Source organism: Alexandromys fortis, unplaced genomic scaffold, assembly GCF_014885135.2.
Source record: "Alexandromys fortis isolate MF-2015 unplaced genomic scaffold, M_Fortis_MF-2015_v1.1 scaffold_7, whole genome shotgun sequence".
NCBI classification, from domain to species: domain Eukaryota; kingdom Metazoa; phylum Chordata; class Mammalia; order Rodentia; family Cricetidae; genus Alexandromys; species Alexandromys fortis.
In genome coordinates this window covers 5,361,757-5,382,786 of record NW_026067920.1, presented here as the reverse complement: position 1 = coordinate 5,382,786, position 21,030 = coordinate 5,361,757, and the positions used below count along the sequence as shown (strand labels likewise).

The 21,030-nt window shown below is 45.4% G+C and overlaps 1 protein-coding gene across 3 annotated transcripts in view; it reads left to right on the top strand.

Moving 5' to 3' along the window:
- The window catches only part of Slc5a1 (solute carrier family 5 member 1), a 160,448-nt gene that overhangs the window by 9,382 nt on the left and 130,036 nt on the right, over nt 1-21,030 (top strand). Inside the window, exons 2-4 of one of the 3 annotated variants that reach the window (XM_050141338.1) lie at nt 4,245-4,316; nt 17,597-17,701; nt 18,791-18,850. The exons of 1 other annotated variant lie outside the window; for it this stretch is intronic. In XM_050141338.1, the coding sequence (XP_049997295.1) occupies nt 4,245-4,316; nt 17,597-17,701; nt 18,791-18,850 (237 nt within the window). The remainder of the gene's footprint in view (nt 1-4,244; nt 4,317-17,596; nt 17,702-18,790; nt 18,851-21,030) is intronic. One more of the 3 variants, XM_050141339.1, reaches the window with a different exon arrangement.

Genomic DNA, 21,030 nt, shown 5'->3' with positions numbered 1-21,030 from the left:
CCCTCCTCCATCCAGGTCTCGTAAGGTGAGCATCCAAACTGCCTAGGCTCCCACAAAGCCACTACATGCAGTAGGATCAAAGACCCATTGCCACTGTTCTTGATGTCTTAGTAGTCCTCATTGTCCGCAATGTTCAGTGAGACCGGTTTTAACCCAGGCTTTTTCAGACCCAGGTCAGCTGGCCTTGGTGAGTTCCCGATAGAGCATCTCCATTGTCTCAGTGTGTGGGTGCACCCCTCGCAGTCCTGAGTTCCTTGCTCATGTTCGCTCTCCTTCTGCTCCTGATTTGGACCTTGAGATTTCAGTCCGGTGCTCCAATGTGGGTCTAATGTCTTAAAATTTTTATCATAAAAGTCTTTCACTTGCTTGGTTAGAGTTACTCCGTGGTATTTTATATTATTTGAGGCTATTGTGAAAGGTGTTATTTCCTTGATTTCTTTCTCAGTTCTTTTTCATTCATATATAGGAGGGCTACTGACTTTTGTATGTTAATTTTGAATTCTGCTACTTTGCTGAAGGTGTTTTTCAGTTGTCGGAGTTTCCTGGTGGAATTTTTAGAGTAACTTATATATATATTATCACCTCATCCACAATTCAAGATCCTTTGGCCCCCTTGCTCTCCTTTAGTTTTCCAAACTAAGACCTCTAGTTTAATATTAAATATTTAATGTTAAATATTTGTGGAAAGAGTGTACAACCTTGTCTTGTTCCTGACTTTAGTGAAATTGCTTTGAGTTTCTCTCCATTTGAGTTGATGCTGGCTATATGAACTTGCTGTAAACTGCCTTTATTTATGTAGCAGTGTGTCCCTTGTATCTTTAATCTTTTTTAGCACGTTTATCATGAAGAGGTGTGGATTTTGTCAAAGTCCTTTTTTATGTCTAATGAAATGATCATGTCACTTTTGTCTTTCAGTCTCTTTATATTGTGGGTTACATTTGTAGACTTACATATGTTGAAGCATCCCTGCCTCTCTGGGATAAAGTCTATTTGATCATGGTAGACGATCTTTTTGATGTATTCCTGGGTCTAGTTTACAAGTATTTTATTGAGAATATTTGCCCCTATGTTAATGAGGGAATTAGTTTCTAATTCTCTTTCTTTATTTGGTCTTTATGAGGTTTGGGTATCAGGGAAACTGTGACCTCATAAAATGAATTGGGCAATATTCCTTCTGTTTCTGTTTTGTGGAATTATTATTTGAGGAGTACTGACATCAACTCTTCTTTGAAAATCTGGTAAATTTCTGCACTAATACCATTTGTCCCTGGGCTTTTATTTGGTGGGAGATTTTAATGGCTGCTTCCATTTCACTAGGGGCTATAGGTATGCTTAAATTTTTTGTCTGATCTTGATTTAACCTTGTAAATGGTATATATCCAGAAAATATCCATTTCTTTTAGATTTTCCAGCTTGGTGGAGTACATGCTTTTAAAGTATGTCCTCATAATTCTCTGGATTTCCTTGATGTCTATTGTTATGTTGCTCTTTTTGCCTATAATTTTGTGAATTTGGATTTTCTCTCTCCACCTCTTAGTTAGTTTGGCTTTGAGTTTATCAATTATATTGATTTTCTTAAAGAATCAACTCTTGATTTTTTGGATTCTTTATATGTTTTCTGTTTTAGTGATTTCAACCCTGAGTGATTATTTTTGCCTTCTAATTCTTTTGGGTGTGATTTCTTCTGTCCATTCTAGGGTTTTCAGGTGTGCTATCCAATTTTTTGATGTAGTTACTTAGTGCTGTGAGCTTGCCTCTTGGACCTGTCTTCATTGTTTCTCATAAGTTTGGCCATGTTGTATTTTCATTTTTGTTCAGTTCTAGAAAGTCTTTACTTTCTTTCCTAATGTCTGTCTTCACACATTTTTCATTCACTAGTGAGTTCTTCAGTCTCCATCAGTTTGAAAACTTTCTCTTGTCTCTGTTGTTGTTGATAGCCTGCTGTAATCTGTGCTGGTCAGACAGGATGCAGGGAGTTATTTCAGTTTTCTTGTATCTTTTGTGTCTTCCTTTGTGTCCAAGTAGGTGGTCAATTTGGAGAAAGTTCCCTGAGCTGCTGAGAAGAAAGTATGTTCTTTTGTGTTTGGGTAAAATGTTGTGTACATATCTGCTAGCTTAATTTGGTTTATGATGTCAGTTGATCCAGCATCTCTGTTTAGTTTTTGCCCAGATGACCTTTCTATTGGCTAGAATAGGATATTGACATTCCCGCTGTCAGTGCATAGGGTCAATATGTGATTTAAGCCGAAGCAAGTGTTTCTTTTATGAACTTGGCTACCCTTGTTTTTAGTGCAAAGATGTTAAGAATTGTAATGTCCTGGTGGGTTTTTCCTTTGATGAGTATGTAGTGATGATCTCTATCTCTTTTGATTAGCTTCGGTTTAAAGTCTATTTTGTCAGGTATTAAAATGGCTACACCAACTTGTTTCTTGGCCCATTTGCTTGGAATATTTTTTTCCATCCTTTTACTCTGAGATGATGTCTATCCTTGATGTTAAGGTGAGTTTCTTTGGTGTAGCAGAAGGAAAGATCCCGTTTTTGCATCCATTCTGTTAGCTTGTGTCCTTTTCAGGGGGAATCGAGATCACTGATGTCGAGAGTTATCTGTGAGTAGCAGGGTGAGGTTGCTGGGCTGCAGTGGTCCTGGTTGCTATGGATTGTGTTTTGACACTGGTGAGTAGCCATCTGGGTTTGGGATGATTGTAATTCTAGGTGCTGATATCTGATCTTGTCATTGTTGGCACGTGTTCTGTTCCTTGTTTCTAACTTCAGAATTGGCTCCAGAGTGATTGTGCCCAGTTAATTTCTAGAGCCTAAAGTTTTAGTATTTATTTCTAATTCAGTGGCAGCTGCCTTCTCTGCTCCTTGGGTCTGTTTGCCACTTTGCTATTCCCAGGAAGAGCACCACTGAGTCTTCAGAGTATGTCTGTGAGAGGAAGGACACTGCCATGAGTCTGGAAAGACTTGAGTGCTCTCGTTGCTACTTCCTGACACACAGAGGTGCTCAATATATCTTTGCTGATGGACTGGATGCATAAAGGCCATATTTCCCAAAGGTTCCCACCGCTCCCCCTCTGCAGTCTGCTCACCTATAAGGGTGCACCTGTTGCAGACACGTTTGCTGCAGGAATGACGTCAGAGGTTAATTCCTTTGGACCACTACCAGTCATTAACCGTGTCTGGAAAGGAGGCAGTGACAGAGAAAGTGGGGGGAGTGGGGAAGAGATCTAGAAGCCAGGCCAATGGCACTGAGCCAGAGGCTGGGCTGGGAATGACTGCAGACTGAGAGGTGCCAACTTCAAAGGAGCTGAGAGAGTCTGCTCCTCATGTTTTGGAGATATAGGCTATTAGTCAGCTCCCAAGCCTTCAGTGGCTCCCCATTTCTGTGAGAAAGACTATGCTTTTGGGCCTGACATGTGAGAGTCATGGTTCTGTCCCCCTTTTCACCCTGTCCACGTTTGTTCGTCTCGGCCAGGCTCAACAGCCAGCATTGTTTGTCAGCGCCTTCCCCACACACTGTGAGCCGCTCTGCCTCAACCCTACGCGGCCTCTCCTGAAGTCTCCCCATCTCCTCCCTACTCCCACTCCTCAGATTAACAAAACCCCACCTTTCCTTCAAGACTTGGGGAAGCACTGTCTCTGTGTGAAGCTTGCCGTCAGGACTTTCTTCCTGCCCTCTCGACTCAGTCACAATATATTGCAAACTAACGACCCTAGCGAGCGCCCGTGTTCACTCAGAGAGAAAAGAGTTTAACTGAGCTTGAACATCTTGTCTTTTCAGTAGGACTAAGTGTTAACACTTTAGGTTCTTATGACATTTTAATTTTTTTCTTAACAGCTTTATTGAGCTATAATTTACATACCCGTTAGTACTATTTAAAGGTAGGATATTCCATTACTCTGTGGTGTGCATGTAAAGACGATACAAAAGCATCCCATTCCCCCTGTTTAACACACGAACAGAACAAGGGAACGGGTCCAGGAGGGGTGACATGGTAGGCCACCTGCAGAGCTACTTCTAAGGCTTCGGTTTCCCTGTCCGTCAAACACGAGCCAGCATCTATGAGCTCCTTCGTGTGAATGCGCTGAGGCTGTGGCTGGAAGGGGGCAGGCAGACAAGGCGTGAAAAGTGTTTCAGGGAGTGGAATGGACACAAGGATGCGGCCGTGGGAAGGGGCACGTCCTTGCATTGGCACAGCCGCTCTTCTACTTTCCTGTTAAAGGTTTGACCCTCTCTCCCTCAGGCAATGTTCTCCACTAACCGCGGGACGGTTGGAGGCTTCTTCCTGGCAGGCCGAAGTATGGTGTGGTGGCCGGTAAGTTTCTCTGAAAAAAAACTTTTCTTTTTTTTTATTATTTACTTTTTGAGATTATAATACAATCACATCATTTCCCCTTCCCTTTTTTGCCTCTAAACACTCCCTCTTTGATCTCTTTTAAATTTGTGGCCTCTCTTTTTATTAATTGTTTTTACAAGTTTTTGTATGTATTTATATGTATATGCATAACATATACTTGTATATGCACACACACACATACAAACACACAGGTATTCTCAACAATAGCCTGCTTGGTCTGTATAATGTTACCTGCATGCCTGTTTCCGGGCTGAGAATTTGGTACTGGGTAACCAGTTGGTATGCTCTACCTGGGGAAAACTACTTCTCCTGCTCGCTCTCAAGATCCCTTAGTTGTTGATAGTTACTTGTGCAGGGCGGAGACCCGGTGGTTTTCACAGCCACTTTGGCGTGTCTATTAGTGTTGTCCTTGTTCAGCCCATTCTAGCCAGTCATGCTGGTGAGATTTCATGGGTGTAGCTTCTGACATTCCTAGGAGAACAATTGCAAGACAAATCCCCCAGTCCTATGGCTTAAACTTTTCCCCTCCAAGCGTAGGTACAGGAGTTTTTTGTAGATGTTTCCCTTGGAGTCGGGCTCCATAGCTCTGTATTTTGATTAGTTGTGGTTTTATTGATGGTCGCCATTTATTGTAAAGAGGATTTTCCTTCCTTCCTTCCTTCCTTCCTTCCTTCCTTCCTTCCTTCCTTCCTTCCTTCCTTCCTTCCTTCCTTCCTTCCTTCCTTTCTTCGAGACAGGGTCCCTGGCTGTCCTGGAACTCATTGTAGACCAGGCTGGCCTTGAACTCTCAAAGGTCCCTCTACCTCTGCCTCCCCAGTGCTGGGATAAAAGGCGTGTGCCACTACAACCTCCTGGCTAAGAGGACTTTTCTTGATGATGGCGAAGACTGTACTCACCTGTGGGTGTGAGGACAGCTATCGAGAACTGTGCTGAGGCACTGGCTGCTTTAGTAAAGCTGCAGGTCTTCCCGCAGTGTCCATGACGTCACCAGCCCTGGAGAGGTGGCCAGGCTTCCAGCACTAGACATACTTTCCCTCCTGTTGAACAGTCCCTAAGTCTATAGCACGAATAATAAAAACCCAGAGTCAGATACGGGATTCACCCCGAAAACAAGAAAAGCAAACGGCCAAGTTGCAAGAGAAGTCTCACTTCTCCGTGGCTGGGTGACCGAAGACTGAGGGGACTAAGCCTCTCTCTCCTCCCATTTTATATTTCCTCTAGTGCCGGGATTAAAGGTGTATGACTCCCCAGTACTGGGATTAAAGGTGTGAGCCACCACCACCTGGATTTGTTTCTGCGTTGATCTTGTGGTAGCCCAAGCTGGCCTTGAATTCAAAGGGATCCATCTGCCTCTGTCTCCAAATCCTGGGATTAAAGTTGTGTGTCACCACTGCCTGACCTCTAGTGGCTTAGCTTTGCCCTCCGATCTTTAGGCAAGCTTTATTTATTAAAACATAAATAAAATATCACTATATAAGTCCAATTAGACAGCTCTTGCTTAGCATTAAGGTGTTTGTGCCACTACTGCGCCCTGGGGTACCCGTGGTATCATGCCACACGGGTCATTGTTATGGTTCACAGGTGTCATCGCTGGGCAGGACTGTCTGTTCCCCTCCTTTGGAAGCTTGCATGGATCCTTCTGGTGCCATGAAAGCTAGTCCTCAGGGAGGGGTCAGTTTCAGCTCAGGGACCTCAGGGCACTGTGTCTGAAGTACATGATGTCTTTAGCAATAGGATTTTACCTTGTACCTCTGGGGGGCAGGCAAGGGCAATATGAATAGTCTCTAATGTTCTGGGGGCATTAGACAACCTAGCCCAACAACTCAAAAGAGGGCTCCTCATGCCTGGGGCTGGGGTATGGTTAGGTGGCCTTTGGCTTTGGGTAGTAAACCTCTGTCAGATGTTGATTGACAAAGAGTCTCTGCCAATTTGTGGCTTCCTCTTCCCGGGTTGATTATACTTCAGCTGGACAGAGCTGTTTAATTTTATGAAGTCCCACATTAAAAAAAAAAAGTCCTGACTTCTCGTAACACTCCTAGAGGTTAAATATCATCATGGGAAATACAAGAATGAATGCGTGTAGCTATGTTTCAATGAAACTTTATTTAAAAAAGAAACCGGCAGAGGGTCAACTTTGTTGTTCTAAGGACACTGTATCTAAAGTCTGAGAACAGAGGCCTTGGCCATTCTCGGGTTTGTCTCTTGTTCTTGTCAGTGGAGCATTGCAAGACTTATCTGCTTGCAGATAAGTGATCCTTATCTGATCTGGCCAGGGGAGGACGGCAAGGCAGATGAGTCACTGCATGGCTGGCCCAGGTTTGCACAGAACCAGGACCCCCTCCCATTCTTCTGCTTGCTCAGGTCCTGAGGTAGACATTGATGGGGCCAATAGATAGATATAGTATAAGACTATTCTGAAAACCAAGACAGGTTTTCAATTAGGGCTAGAAAGAAACTCCAATGAAAATTATCCTTAAGGAAGAGAACAACACCTCAAACTTAGGTGTTGTCTTAGGAAATATGGTATTATTTTTATTTATTTATTTATTTATTTTTTTACTTTTTCAAGCAGGATTGGTCTCACTTTGTAGCTCAGGGTGGCCTTGAATTCAAGATCCTCCTGCCTCAGCCTCCTCAGTACTGGAATTACAGGCAGGCATTTTCAGGCCTTGCGTAATTTTACTTCTAGGTTGAGTCTAAAACCTGACCATCAGACTGAAGATCAACTGTTTATCCTGCTACCAGGGGGCCAAAGACCACGCTAGGGAAAACATGGCAGGCTGTTGACGCTGGTGCAGGGAGCTCATGAATCAGAGAGGCAGAGAGGGAACCAGGGGAGGCAGAGAACACGCAAAGAGACAAAGTCCCAGGAAGAAGCATGCAGGAATGACAAGTAGTGGGCCTTTCAGAAGCCTGGGAGAAGTGATTTCTGTCTCATTTGCCACCTTGGTCAACTCTGGCCTCTCTGCCAGCTTGTGTTTCTTCTGCTACCTGTGATGAGAGCCAAGCCTTTCCTTTTTGTAACTTAAAAAAAAAAAAAATCCTTGGGCTGGAGAGATGGCTCAGTGGTTGAGAGCATTGCCTGCTCTTCCAAAGGTCCTGAGTTCAATTCCCAGGAACCACATGGTGGCTCACAACCATCTCTAATGGGGTCTGGTGCCCTCTTCTGGCCTGCAGGCATACACAGACAGAATATTGTATACATAATAAATAAATAAACATTAAAAAAATCCTTAGTTGTGATCCCTACTGCAAGGCCCTGCACCACATGTAAGCACTTGACGTGAGTATGGCCGGCCTTCCAGAGAGAGAGGAGGCACACTTCTGTAGGCTGCCATGCCTGGCCTTCCTTGGTGACAGCCACAGGCATTGGGATATGTCTGGCTCGCTGGTGCAATGGCCTCACAGAGGCTGGGAGTAGAGGAAGTTCAGAGGGTGCAAAGCCTTCCTAAAACTCTTCCTAATTTCTGTCCCTATGGAGAGAGAGAGAGAGAGAGAGAGAGAGAGAGAGAGAGAGATCATTGCTCTTTTAGCCTTCAGTTTCATGGTGGTAAAGCTGGGAAAATGAGCCTTGTCCTGATGAAGGTGTCTATAAAGTCATGCTGCACCAGACCTTTTGGGTAGGCCTGGTGTGGGCCACTTCCTCACTATCTCAGGCCATTGATTTATTTATTTAGTTTTGAATTTTCAAGACAGGGTTTCTTTGTGTAACAGTCCCGGCTGTCCTGGAACTCACTCTGCAGATCAGGCTGGCCTCAAATACACAGAGACCTGCCTGCATCTGCCTTCTGAGTGCTGGGATTAATGGTGTGTACTACCACGCCTGGCCCAATTTGTTTTTTTTTTTTCTGTTTGAGTCAAGTGTTGGCAAAATCTGACACTTCTCCCGATGAGATTTCCTTCAAAGTGAATGTTTTTGCCCCATCCGCCAGCTTCTGTCTCCAACCACCTGTGTCCTCTCCTTTTCCTTCTTCCTTTCCCTCTTTTTGTTTTTGCTCATTTTCTTCTTCTCCTGCCATCTTCTCTTCGTCTCCTTGTTCTTTTCTGTCATTATCCATTGTTGAAGCCTTTTCTTTTTACTTTTTCCTGTTCTTAATTCCTTATCTCTGAAGAGCCGCCTCCTCCCCACACTCTTCCCTTCCTTTCCCTTCCCTTCCTTTCCCTTTTCCTCCTCCCCTCCCCTCCCTTTTCTCCCTCCATTTTGAATAGGACCTCACTCTGTAGCCCAGGCTGTCCTTCCTCAGCCTCTTGAGTTCTGGATTTCAGGCATGTACCACTCACTCCCCTGGGCTCAGGATCATTATCCTGTGTCTCATCTGCAGACCCACACCTGGCCCTGAGGAGCTTCTGTGACTGACGTGTATCCACCCCCTGCCCTACATATCCTTTGTGTTTCCAGGCTTCAGGTGACCAGTGTGTGGCCACATTTCTGCCACTGGCTCATGAACTAATCCCCTGGCCTCTCCTTTTCCACTGGCCGTCTTCCTAGTGTGTTCTATCAGACCAGCCCTTCTGTAGTCAGAAAAGGCGATCAGAATTATAACCAATGTTTCAAGCTGGTTGAAGCCAGAAGAGTACTGGAGCTGTCAGCTGAGGTAGGTCATTCACGTCACCTGAGTTTTCCCTGTCAGCCAGTGGCATGTGGCATACAACAGAGTCAGTTTTATGTAGCTTTTGAAGTAAACTCTATATTATGAAGGTAATTTACAATTAAGAGCAAAGATTCTGGAGTCAACCTGCCTGTTTAAAACCTTAGCTCAATGCATTCCTCCCTGCATGGTTTTGGGGTGGCTCTGTTTCTTCCATGGAAAAAAATAGAGATCGTTGCACCTATCTTGTAGAGATATTTTGTTCTTGTTGTTTTGAGACAAGATCTCACATAGCCCAGGCTGGTCTTGAACTCTCTACTCTACTTAACTGAAACTGGCCTTGACCTCCTGAATGTCCTGCCTCTGCCTCCCAAGTGATGATCATCATCTGGAGAGATGGCTCAGCAGTTAAGAGTGCTGGCTGCTCTTCCAGAGGTCCTGGCTTCAACTCCCAGCAACCACACGGTGGCTCACAACCATCTGTAAGGAGATCTGGTGCCTTCTCCTGGCCTGTAGGCAGAACACTGTATACATAAAAATAAATCTTTTTTTTTTTTAAAGAAAAGATGGGTCTTACTGTGTAACCCAGGCTGGCTTCAAAAATCATCTTTTTCCTGCCTCAGTCTCCTGAGTTTTGAAATTATAGGCATTCGCACCCACACCTATCATCATCGTTATTGTATCCCATGTTTAGGTCTTCCTCCATTGGCTGTATCTTCATCCATTCATCCGATCCTCTTTCCTTTCTTTATAGAACAGCCTGCTGTTGCTGGCCGTGAGCTAGACTCTATGGCAGGAGCTTGTAGATCACACATACACATCACCCACAGTTTTAGAAGTATTTGTGAAATTATGAGTAGCAGCAAGGTTTCAGCAGGAAATGTATTTGAGTCAAGAGTGGATGGGATGAAGTGGAATGTTCCTTAACCTGCAAAGGCGGGCTGGGGAGACCTTTCAGAGGACAGGGCTTTAAGGCCAGGACCAGAAGGATCCTAAGGGGCCAGCCAGAAATGAAAAATGTTGGTCTGTTTATAGCAATCACCTGAGGTGATCCTTGAGATGTCTCATTGTGTCCCATAAGTTTTCATAATTATTATGTGCCAATTAAAATGAAAGAGAATAGAATAAGCCACCCATTTGAAAATCAGAGGTGAGTAATTTAAGAAAACAAAACAAAAGAGCCCCAAACCCTCCTAAAACCTCCAAATGGAAAACCCGAAAAATCTCCCATCCCACAACCAAGCCACCAACTCCAGAATGGTCAGAGGCCCTGGGCTGGAAGGAGCAGGAGATCTTTAAAGACCTCCGTGAGGACCAGTGTGGGAAGGGACACAGACATGGTAGCTCACGCCCTCAGTGAGGGACCCTTAGCTGCTAATGCTTCCAAAGAGAGGCTCATCTAGATGGGCGGCTGGCTTGTTTGTGACCTCCAGTGCCATTGAACAACTCCACTTGCCTTTTGTGGCCAAAGCCATTGGGAAAACACCAGGGTTGGCAATGATTTCCTGATTTTCTACCCTCGTGGATCTTTCAGTAGGCAGAGGCGTGTGCAGCGGCAATGACGGTCATTGTTTCTGGGGACATGAGCTCACAGAGTAGACACAGATTATGATGATGCTGGAGCAAAGCTTGTGTCTGAATGTTTGCCAGATGTCTGGAAATACAATATTCTGAATATATGAGCCTTTCCTTATTTTCTGTCTAAAGCCAGGAAGTACTATCCCTAAGAGATGGCAAAAGTCAAATGTCAAATCTCTCCAAACTTTCCATATTGAAAAGAGAAGCCTTAATTCCAGCACTTGAGGGGCAGAGGCAGGTGGATCTCTGTGAATTTGAGGCCAGTGTGGTCTACACAGTGAGTTCCAGGACAGCCAGAGCTACAAAACCAAACCAAACCAAAACAACCAACCAATCAACCAACCAAACAAACAAAACCCCAACAATCCCCCCTCCCCCCCAAAAAACGAACAAACCAAAAAGATGTCAACCAGGATTGACCAGGATTCCTGGGAGGGAGAAGGAAGACAGAAAACAAACTCAGCACAGACAAGCACAGGCTGTGCCACAGTCCACAGAGATGGACAGAAGGTTGTTACTCCACAGTCCCCACTGGGGACCTCTGGGAGAGCGTACTCAGGGGGAAGGAGAGGGAAGGAAGCCAAGTCAGTGTGATGCTGTGTTATCTCCCTGGGTCCAGAAACTTCAGCCTCCTATGGTTATGGAACTTTGGACAAATCGTTCTGTAACTCTAACCCTTAGGCCCCTCCTCCATAACGTGAAGATGGGGAGAGGAGAATTCCAACCTTACAGAGCTGTTGTGGGCACTCGGTAAGATGAAGGCCTAACAGAGATATCACAAAAGTTAGTGTTTTTCTTTCTGTTTTATTCTTCCAGGATGGTGCTCTCAAAGAGTGGTACCCAGGGCAGTAGCACCAGCAAGGCTCATACCCTTGTTAGAAACACAGTTTTTCTAGTCCCAACCGAGACTTACTGAATCAGAAAATCTGGGATGTGTCCCAGCAATTCGTATTAATTTATTCAGATGATTCGAATGAGACACACCAGATTTAACAAGATATAGGATGATATATTTAGGAGATATGGGATGGTCAGTTAAATCTGAATTGCAAACAATCAATACACTCGTGGTATGAGTGTATACCGACCATTGGGTAGAGACTACTTACACAACAGCATTTCACAGCTACCCGAAACGCAGAGGAGAGGACATGTCATGCCCTGGGGCAGCTCACGTCTGAGCATCACTGCATGGCTAGAGCAGGACCCAGTGAATGGAGAGGAGGCCCCAGGAATCTCAGTGTCCCCCTGAGGGGACGACAGATGCAGGAAACAGAGAGCAGCACCAGATACTGAAATGTAATGGCCCGTAAAGAACGTAATTGCCTGAAGTTAGTGAGAACATTTGCCTTTTGAGCTATGATGATCTTGTTCCTGAAATGAACAACCTTGGCGTCTTTCAGGAATTCTGGTGTAATCTATAGAAACTTGCGCTGGTAACACTGCTAACAGCATTGCACGTTTTTCTTCACAATGACGCTTCTTTTTAGGGAGAGGTGTCTCAGAGACTTCTCTCACCTGCCACCTCACGTCTGACAATGCCTTCTTCTCTCTCTCTTTCCCTTTTCTTTTCTTTCTTTTTTATTTTTTTGTCTCTTTTTTCTAAATATAATTTTTTATTGAAAAAAACTTTCTTTTTTATTTTATTTTATTAAAACACCCGTCTTGTCTGTCTGTCTGTCTGCCAATGCGTGTAGATATCTGCCGCTGCTCCAAGCATTGTTACGGTGTCTCATGGACAGGCCTAACATAGCTCCTATCTCTGATTACTGGCTTCCCTGAGAACTGACCTCCAGACATCAGAAGCTAGGCATGGCAGCTCACACCCTTATCCTAGCACTGGAGAGGGGGATCAGAAGGGCATGCACACCCTCACTTACAGAATTAGCTTGAAGCCCACCCAAGCTATAAGAGACCCTGTCTTAAAGAATTAAAAGAGATAAAAAAAACCCCAAACTATCTTTTTTTTCATTTTACATCCAATCCTAGTTCCCACTCCCTCCCCTCATCCCATTCCCTCCACCTTCCCTTCCACCCCATCTCCATCCACTCCTCAGAGAGGGTAAGGCACATTTATTTAAGGAAGGACCAAGGCCTTCCCTACTATATCTAGGCTGAGCAAGGTGTCCCTCCAAAAAGAATGAGTTCCAAAAAGCCAGTACAAGCAGTAGGGATAAGTCCTGGTCCCACTGCCAGTGGCCCCACAGTCTTCCCCAGCCATACAATTGTTATCCACATTCAGAGGGTCTAGTTTGGTCCTCTGCTGGTTCCTTCTCTGTTCAGCCAGAGTTGGTGAGCTCCCACTAGCTCAGGCAGACTGTTTCAGTGGGTGAACCCATCATGATCTTGACCTTTTGCTCATATTCTCACTCCTTCTACTCCTCAACTGGACTTTGGGAGCTCAGCCCAAAATTCTGCTATGAATCTCTCTGCCTCTGTTTCCATCAGTTTCTGGATGAAGGTTCTATGGTGACATTTAAGATATTCATCAATAAGACTACAAGGCAAGGCCAATTTGGGAACACTATTATTGTTTAGGGTCTTAGTTGGGGTCATCCTTGTGGATTCCTGGGAACTTCTCTAGTGCCATGTTTCTTGCTAGCCCCTTAACAGCTCCTTCAATCAAGATACCTCTTTCCTTGCTCTCTGTGTCTGTTCTTCCCCCATCTCTACTATCCCATTCCCTCAAGCCCTCCTCCCCTCATATTAATCCACACAGTTATGAACACCTGATTTTTGACAAAGAAGCTAAAATTATACAATGAAAAAAAGAAAGCACCTTCAACAAATGGCATAACTGGATGTCAACATGTAGCAGAATGCACATAGATCCATATCTATCACCATTCACAAAACTCAATTCCAAATGAGTTAATGACTTCAATATAAATCCGACCACACTGAACCTGATAGAAGAGAAAGTGGGAAGTAGCCTTCAATGCATGGGCACAGAAGGCCATTCCCTAAATATAATACCAGTAGCACAGACACTGACAGCAACAATAAATAAATGGGACCTCCTGAAACTGAGAAGCTTCTGTAAAGCAAAGGACACAGTCAGTAAGAAAAAGGCAGCCTACTGAATGGGAAAAGATCTTCCCCAACCCCACATCAGACAGAGGACTGATCTCCAAAATATATAAAGAACTCAAGAAATTAGACATCAATATTTCAAATAATCCAATTTTCTTTTTGAGACAGGATCTCATGTAGCCTAGGCTGGCCTCAGGCGTGCTATTTAGCCATGGCTGGACTTGATCATCTGTCCCTCCATCTCTACTCACAAGTGATGAGATATAGGGTACACTGTACCACACCTGTCTGGCAAAGAGGGATTCTTATTCTTGCTTTAGAGTAGAGGAAAGTGAAGTTCAAAGCAGTAGAGCAACTGAGTTCAGGTCCTGTAATTTGCTATGTCAAGGGCAGTATTAGAAGCAGGTCGGAGAGCGCCCACTGTGCTCAGAGGAGTGATGCAGGGTCCTGGGTGTGCACAGGCTGCTGCTGTCCTTTGGTCAGTGTGTAGGGAGAGCTCCTGCAGAGCTGCAGCTGGTTTGATTCTGGAGTTAGCACCTCGATTTAACCTGTCTTCTGTGACCACTGCCTTTTTGTCTCTGGTACCTTCTGTTTGAAATATGTGAATCTTGCTAGGCAGTGGTGGCGTAGGTCTTTAATCCCAGCACTCACGAGGCAGAGGCAGGCAGATCTCTGTGAGTTCAAGGCCAGCCTGGTCTACAAGAGCAAGTTCCAGGACAGGCTCCAAAGCTATACAGAGAAACCCTGTTTTGGAAAAACAAAAATCAAAAAACAAACAAAAGAAATATGTGAATCTTGTTTGCCTGAGTTTTCTAAAGGTGCAAAGCCTATGCAAAATGAATGTCCATTAACTGAGAATTTGCATTTGCCCTTGTCCCTTTGGGGAGCTTAGAATGGAGGTTTGGGGATATGGAAATCAACTTGCTAAAGGTGTAAACTGGATAACAACAGAAATGCCCTTTGCTAAGCTCGGGAGAGTCAGTGCTCCAGAGGCTGACTCTACTCCAGCTGGGAAGGCTAGACATCATCCTGCGAGCGCCACAAACCCACATGAACCCACACCTGATACACAACATCAGTGTGGGCTTAGAATTGCTTTTTTCCTTTGTGACGTAGTTCTGTTTTCATTTGCAAACAGCACGGTTGAGTGTACACTCCTCCGAGCTCTGATGCCAGCTCAGCTGGGAGTCAGATGTCTTTTTTCTACTTCTCACACAGAATGCAATTGTAGTTAGCAGACAGTGGCCTTTGGCACATTTAATTCATTTCTTTGTTTAGTTAAATGACAGCGTGCGCCTGTGTATGTATTTGATCCGGTGCACATGCCATGCATGTGTGTGGAAGTCACAGGACAACTTGTGGGAACTCCTTTTTTCCTCCCACCATTTAGATTCTGGGCGTTGAACTCAGGTTGTCAAATGTGGCAGCGAGGTCCCTTACCTGAGGAACTGTCTCCCAGCTCTTGGTGACATTTTTATACAACACCAATACTGAATTTACCCGCCTGCTTTGTTCTCAGTCTTCAGGCTCCGTCAGTGAGTCAGAGAGGGCGCTGGAGGGTTTAAAGACTGTATTTTGATAATTATAAATCATTGTAAAAAATTAGAAAAGTATAAAAAATAAAAATAAATAAGTATATGCTCTGTGTTTTCTCTTCCAGACATAATTGTGCCAGAATATGGACCTATATTTGTCAATTTATCATATACATGCACACATACACGCACTTAAATATTTTAGGATCATATGTACAGGCTATGCTATATGTGGTATATGTTTGTGTTATTTTGAAGCAAAGTCTCTTGTGTCTTCGCTGGCTGCAATCGATGTGTAACTGCACTCCTGAAGCTCCTGTCCTCACTCTGAAGTGCTGGGATCCAGGAGCGCTCCACCAGAACTGTCCCCATTTCGATTTATTGAGATAGGTTTCTGACATAGCTTAACTGATCTGGCTGGCACTCACTATGTTGACCAGGGCCGTCTGGAATTTGTGGTAATCCTCCCGAGGTCCGGTATTGTAAGCATTGCTTTCATTTTTTTTTCATGACCAAAGCTTTCATTTAATTTAATAACTTCGTATTATTCCACCATTTGTGTAAATCTTAATTTATCAAATCGCTTTCCAATAGTTGAGCATTTTATTTGGAAACATGTTTTCCTCTGTTATAATAGCACAGCGGTAAATGTCCCAACGAAGCCTCATTGTGTCTCTCAATGTTCTTAAGGCAGAGTTTAAAAACTAGAGCATCCACACCCACGCTAATCGGATGGTGGAGCAGAAGGAGTTGCATTTTCATTTCTAAACCAGAAATACACAAACATAACTCTACTTGTCAACAGCAAATGTTGTCACTGCAAAGGCTTTGTCTGTTTGAACATAACCTGCAGCACCAGGCAGAAGGCGCGGTGGGTGCTCACCGTGCAAGTGTGCTGGCTCATTTTATGTCAGCTTGACACAAGCTAAAGTTTCCTGAAAGGGGGAGCCTCAGCTGAGAAAATGCCTCCGTGAGATCTGGCTGTAAGGCATTTTCTTATTAATATTTCTTATTAATAATTGGTGGTGGGAGGACCCAGTCCATTAGGGGTGGTGCCATCCCTGGACCAGAGATCACAGGTTCTATAAGGAAGCAGGCTCGGCAAACCACAATGAGCAAGCCAGTCAGCAGAATTCCTCCATGGTCTCTCATCAGCTTCTGCCTCCAGGTTCCTGCCCTGTTTGAGTCTCTGTCCCATCTTCCCTCAATGATGGATCATGATGCTGAAGTGTGAGCCAAATAACCCTTTCCTCCCCAACTTGCTTTTGGTCATGGTGTTTCATCACAGCAATAGTAACCCTAACTAGGACAGCAAGCATGCGCTCAGATCTCCAGTCCCTGTGCAAAATCTGACACAACAGTTCACTCCTGTAGACCCAACACGAGTGATGGGGTATAGGGTAGAGATAGTGACCCTGGAGGTCACTGGCTAGAGAGCCTGACCATTTGATCCCCTTCTGGGCACTCTTTTTTTCCCCCACAAGACAGTATGTCACTACACAGTCAGGTTGGCTTGGAACTTGCTATGCAGCCCGAGGTAGTCTGGGCGCATCTGCTTCTGTGAATGCCCACTCTCACGCCACCCTGCCCTGTCCATCACACTCCAGCCACCCTGGTCTTTTCAGGCCTGCACTCATTCCCACTTGGAGCGTGGGTGCTGGGAACTGAACTTGGGGCCTCTGCAAGAGCAATGTGTCCTCTTGGTTGCTGAGCCATCTCTCCAGGCCCCAGTTGCTATTTTCTCCTTCAGTTCCCATGTACAGCCCCCTTTTCAGTTTCATCCTCCCATCCCCTGCTCTTGGGGATTTAATGAACACCCTCTTAATCTGTTTTCTAAATTGTTGTCGGATATATGTGTGTGTTCCTGAAAAGTGCGGTGGTTCTTGATTGTTCCTGGGGCACCTCCAGGACCTTTGTAGAAGAAAAACGGCAATATGGTGTGGATTTAGAGACTAGTTGTCATTAATAGTTTCTTGTGTTACTTCTGAGCACATGAAATCCCAAAATTTCATGTCAGGAAACCACACAGAACCACAGGAAAGCACACCAGCTCTGCACTCTTTCTTGACAAGGAGTCTGGGGCCAGGGGTCTCTATATGATTGCCTTCAACAGCATCGTCTGCACTCACTGAGAACCTGTGTTGGGCCCCAGCCACCTGGTCTGACAGGATGTGGAGGTGAAAGGCTCAGACAGTCCCAGGAGACTCAGGGGCACCCTGGTGGGCTGGGGGACTTCCCAGGGCCTCCTCACAGTTAAATCAGGTTCAAAAATGATCGACAAATGTGGATGTCGATGTCACCTGCTGCTCTTTCGAGCCTCTCTTAGTGTTTTGTTATTTCCCAAGTCCCCATGCCTGCTGTGGGATCAGATCCTACAGATTTCAACATAGTCAAAACCCCAGCGGGCCGCTGATTGCTCAAGTGCCTTTGTTTGGCGGGCACGTCTCTTCTTCCGTTGTCCCAGCTCACCTAACTGTATTTATTTATCACTTTTTGTTTCCAGATTGGAGCCTCTCTCTTTGCCAGCAACATTGGAAGTGGTCACTTTGTGGGGCTGGCGGGGACAGGAGCAGCCTCAGGCATCGCCATGGGTGGCTTTGAATGGAACGTGAGTATCACCTGAGCCTCCGTGTCCTAGAGATGGAAGGAGCTGGTCCTTAGTTCCATTTTCATTGCTATGATGAAATGTTGGAGACAGGTTAACTTTGTAAAGCAGAGGCACTTCTTCAGTCAACAGAGTTGAAGGCTGAGATCTAAACAGCATGGTACAGGCTCTTGGGAGGCTCCCTCTGGACCGTGGAGCCTCAGTGTGGATGGCAAATGATTGAGGGACATCACCCACTCAGGAAGATGAGTTAGGTAGAACCAAGACTGCTTTGTAAAAATCCCCCCCCCCCCCCCCCCCCCCCCCCCCCCCCCCCCCCCCCCCCCGAACAGCTGAGGAGTCCCTTTAGAATTACCCTAGTCACTTCTGAACAGTGCTCAAGGACGCAAGGAAGTCCCAGTGTGCTCCGCCACCTCATAAAGTGCCCCCACCTTTCTACACTAAGGACCAAACTTCCCGTATGTGATGATAGCGGAGTCTTAGCAGGCAGCCAGCTCAGTCTGTGTTCAGGATCCTGAGATCTTATGGGATCCTCAGAAGCACCTGGGTGCAGTGGGGTTTGACTCCAGGAGCACTCGCATGAGAGGCCCGCTAGCTATGACAGTAGCAGGAGCCCCTTCCATTGGTCCTCAAAGACAAGGCATCCTCTAGCCAAGTTAGGGGTTGGGAAATGCTACTGGTCTACCTCCTTCCTTCCTCCCACCCTCCATCTCTTTCCCTTTATCTCCCTCTCTCACTCCTTCCCTTCTCTTTTCTTCCCTCCTTTCTTTCCCGTCTTCTCTAAGTGGTATTTTATTCTTTATAAACCAGGGAAGAGAAGAAAGAGAACTCAGAACTCTAGCTGGGAGTCCCTGCTGTGTTGACAGTGGGGAGTCCGGGCTGTGTTGATGGATAGCATCCTGGGTTCTCTCCCAATGTTGCTCACATGCTTTTGCCATAGGCCATGCCAGTAGCAAAGTCTATCCTAGCCCCTTAGGAAGGAAGGGATAGAGAGAGAGGTGGGGATTCTCTATAGCAGTTCAGCATCTCTTGAGAGAAGCAGAGATGTGGAAGTTTCCCCTGATCTGAGTTTACCTCTTGTATTGGTTACAGGCCTTGGTTTTTGTGGTTGTGCTGGGCTGGGTGTTTGTCCCCATCTACATCAAGGCTGGGGTAAGTAACTGCTCCATTATCCAACTTTGTCCTTGGAGGCCACGGGGGACTTTATGGCAAAGATGACAGAGAATTGTGCAGGTCTACCTTCAGTCCTAGGTTTTAAAATAGTTCCTGATTGCTTGCAGGGGCATCAAACAGTCCCTCTTGCTCTGTTCAGTCCAGGTTTATTGCTCTTCCATCTAGGAAGGCCCCTTGGTGACCCTATTATATTCAGAGTCCCCTGAAGCATTCTCCATCCTTTCTCTGAGTGTGTTCTTATGACACACTGCTGTGAGCTCGTTACTTCCTCCCCTAGAAGGGAAGCAGAGAGAGAAAAAGAACTATGCCTCCCTCTTCATTTATGCACAACATCACCTCCTGTTTTGGAGCCTGTGGCTGACCAGACATAGCTTCATCATCACCTCTTCAGTGTCGTAGATAAGCATCTCCTCTATGTGAGTGTCTGCATCGGGAGCTAGAGGTGATACAGGACAAGCTGCAGACTGTACCTTCTGGAGGGTCACAGAGCTGGTGACAAACTGGTCCCAGAAGACAACAGGCTAAGGCCATAGGGAGCAAAACAGGAAGTGTGGCTGGATTTGCAGAAGGGAACTAGCAGAATATTTGGGAAGGCCTGCAGCTACGATCGTTTGTACTGCTTATGTAGAACAAGGTGACATTCACATTCGGATAACTTCTCTGGGGCATTGGCAAGAGGCTACCATTGTCTTATATAGTAGATGCACTATATAGAAAACAAAACACACACAGACATGCAGAGAGATGGGCACACACAGATACATGCAGGGAGACAGACACACACAAACACATATGTGCATTTGCATACACCTTCTCCAGGGCAAGCATCTGCCTCCTGGGTTACATCCAGTCATGTGTGTATTAGAGAATATGTGTTTATTGGGTGCTTTTGATACATTGCAGCTGAATGCAGGGCCTCCCTACTTCTACTAGACAGGGTATGAGGAGCTGAAATAAGTAAACGGCACCTGGCTGTTTTGTAGACTTCCTGGGCTAAGAAGGGGTTTGAATCCCTGACCACTCCTGATGCTCTGAGACCAGGATCGACCCCATTTATCTGCTTGCCCTGGGCTCTCTGTTCACTTGGGCTCCATTTCATCCCATCCAGGTGGTGACCATGCCAGAGTACCTGCGGAAGCGGTTTGGAGGCAAGCGGATCCAGATCTACCTTTCTGTTCTCTCCTTGTTGCTGTACATTTTTACCAAGATCTCAGTGAGTGCATAGCCAGCCAGGGCAGGGTAGGATGGGATGGGGGAGGGAGGCTGGCCATTGGCTCATCTTCTCACTATCCCAAGATCTCAGTGGGTGCTTTTCCAGGGGCCTGTGTGATGGGATGGGGGAGGGAGGCTGGCCATTGGTTCATCTTCTCACTATCCCAAGAAGCAACCATACATTTCTATGGACTTAGCGCGTTAGCCTTCTTGCTCCTTAGGGGAAAGTCCTGCTTTCTGCATCAAGTAGCCATGGAGCGCAATGGGATTCCTTGTCCTCCACCGTGTTGTAAGATGAAAATGTATCAGGGTCATGAAAGTTCAGCAAAAGCTTCTCTGAAGAGATTAGAGGAAGGTTGAGATGTCACGTGAGCTGTCATCCCACCCCAGGGAATATATCCAAAGGAAATGGAAGCAGCGTGTAAAAGAAATAACAAACTCCCAGGTTTATTGAAGTCTAATTTACAGTAGTCAAAGTATAGAGTCGACCAAAGTGTTCTTCAGCAAGTATAGGTGGAAACTCATCTCTCTCTATCAAACACACACACACACACACACACACACACACACACACACCACTGTTCAGTCTTAGAAAGAAATCTCAGCATTTGACGATTTGGGTGAACATGGGGGCCATTATGTTAAATGAAAAAAGCCAAGTGCAGAAAGATAGATGCTCAAGATCTCATTTATATGTGGGGTTTAAAAAAATTAAACTTATAGAAATAAGTTTTAAAATGTTTCTTTTTAATTTAAAATTTATGTGTATGGGTGTTTTGTGTTCCTGACCCTCCCTTGTACCACCCCCTTCATGTGTCAGTTTGGGTGAGTGTGTGTGTGTGTGTGTGCACTCCTAGTGCCCGATCATTTGATTCCCTGGAACTAGAGTTACAGGCAGCTGTGAACTGCCATGTGGGTGCATGTTACTGTCTCTGTGTGTGGATATG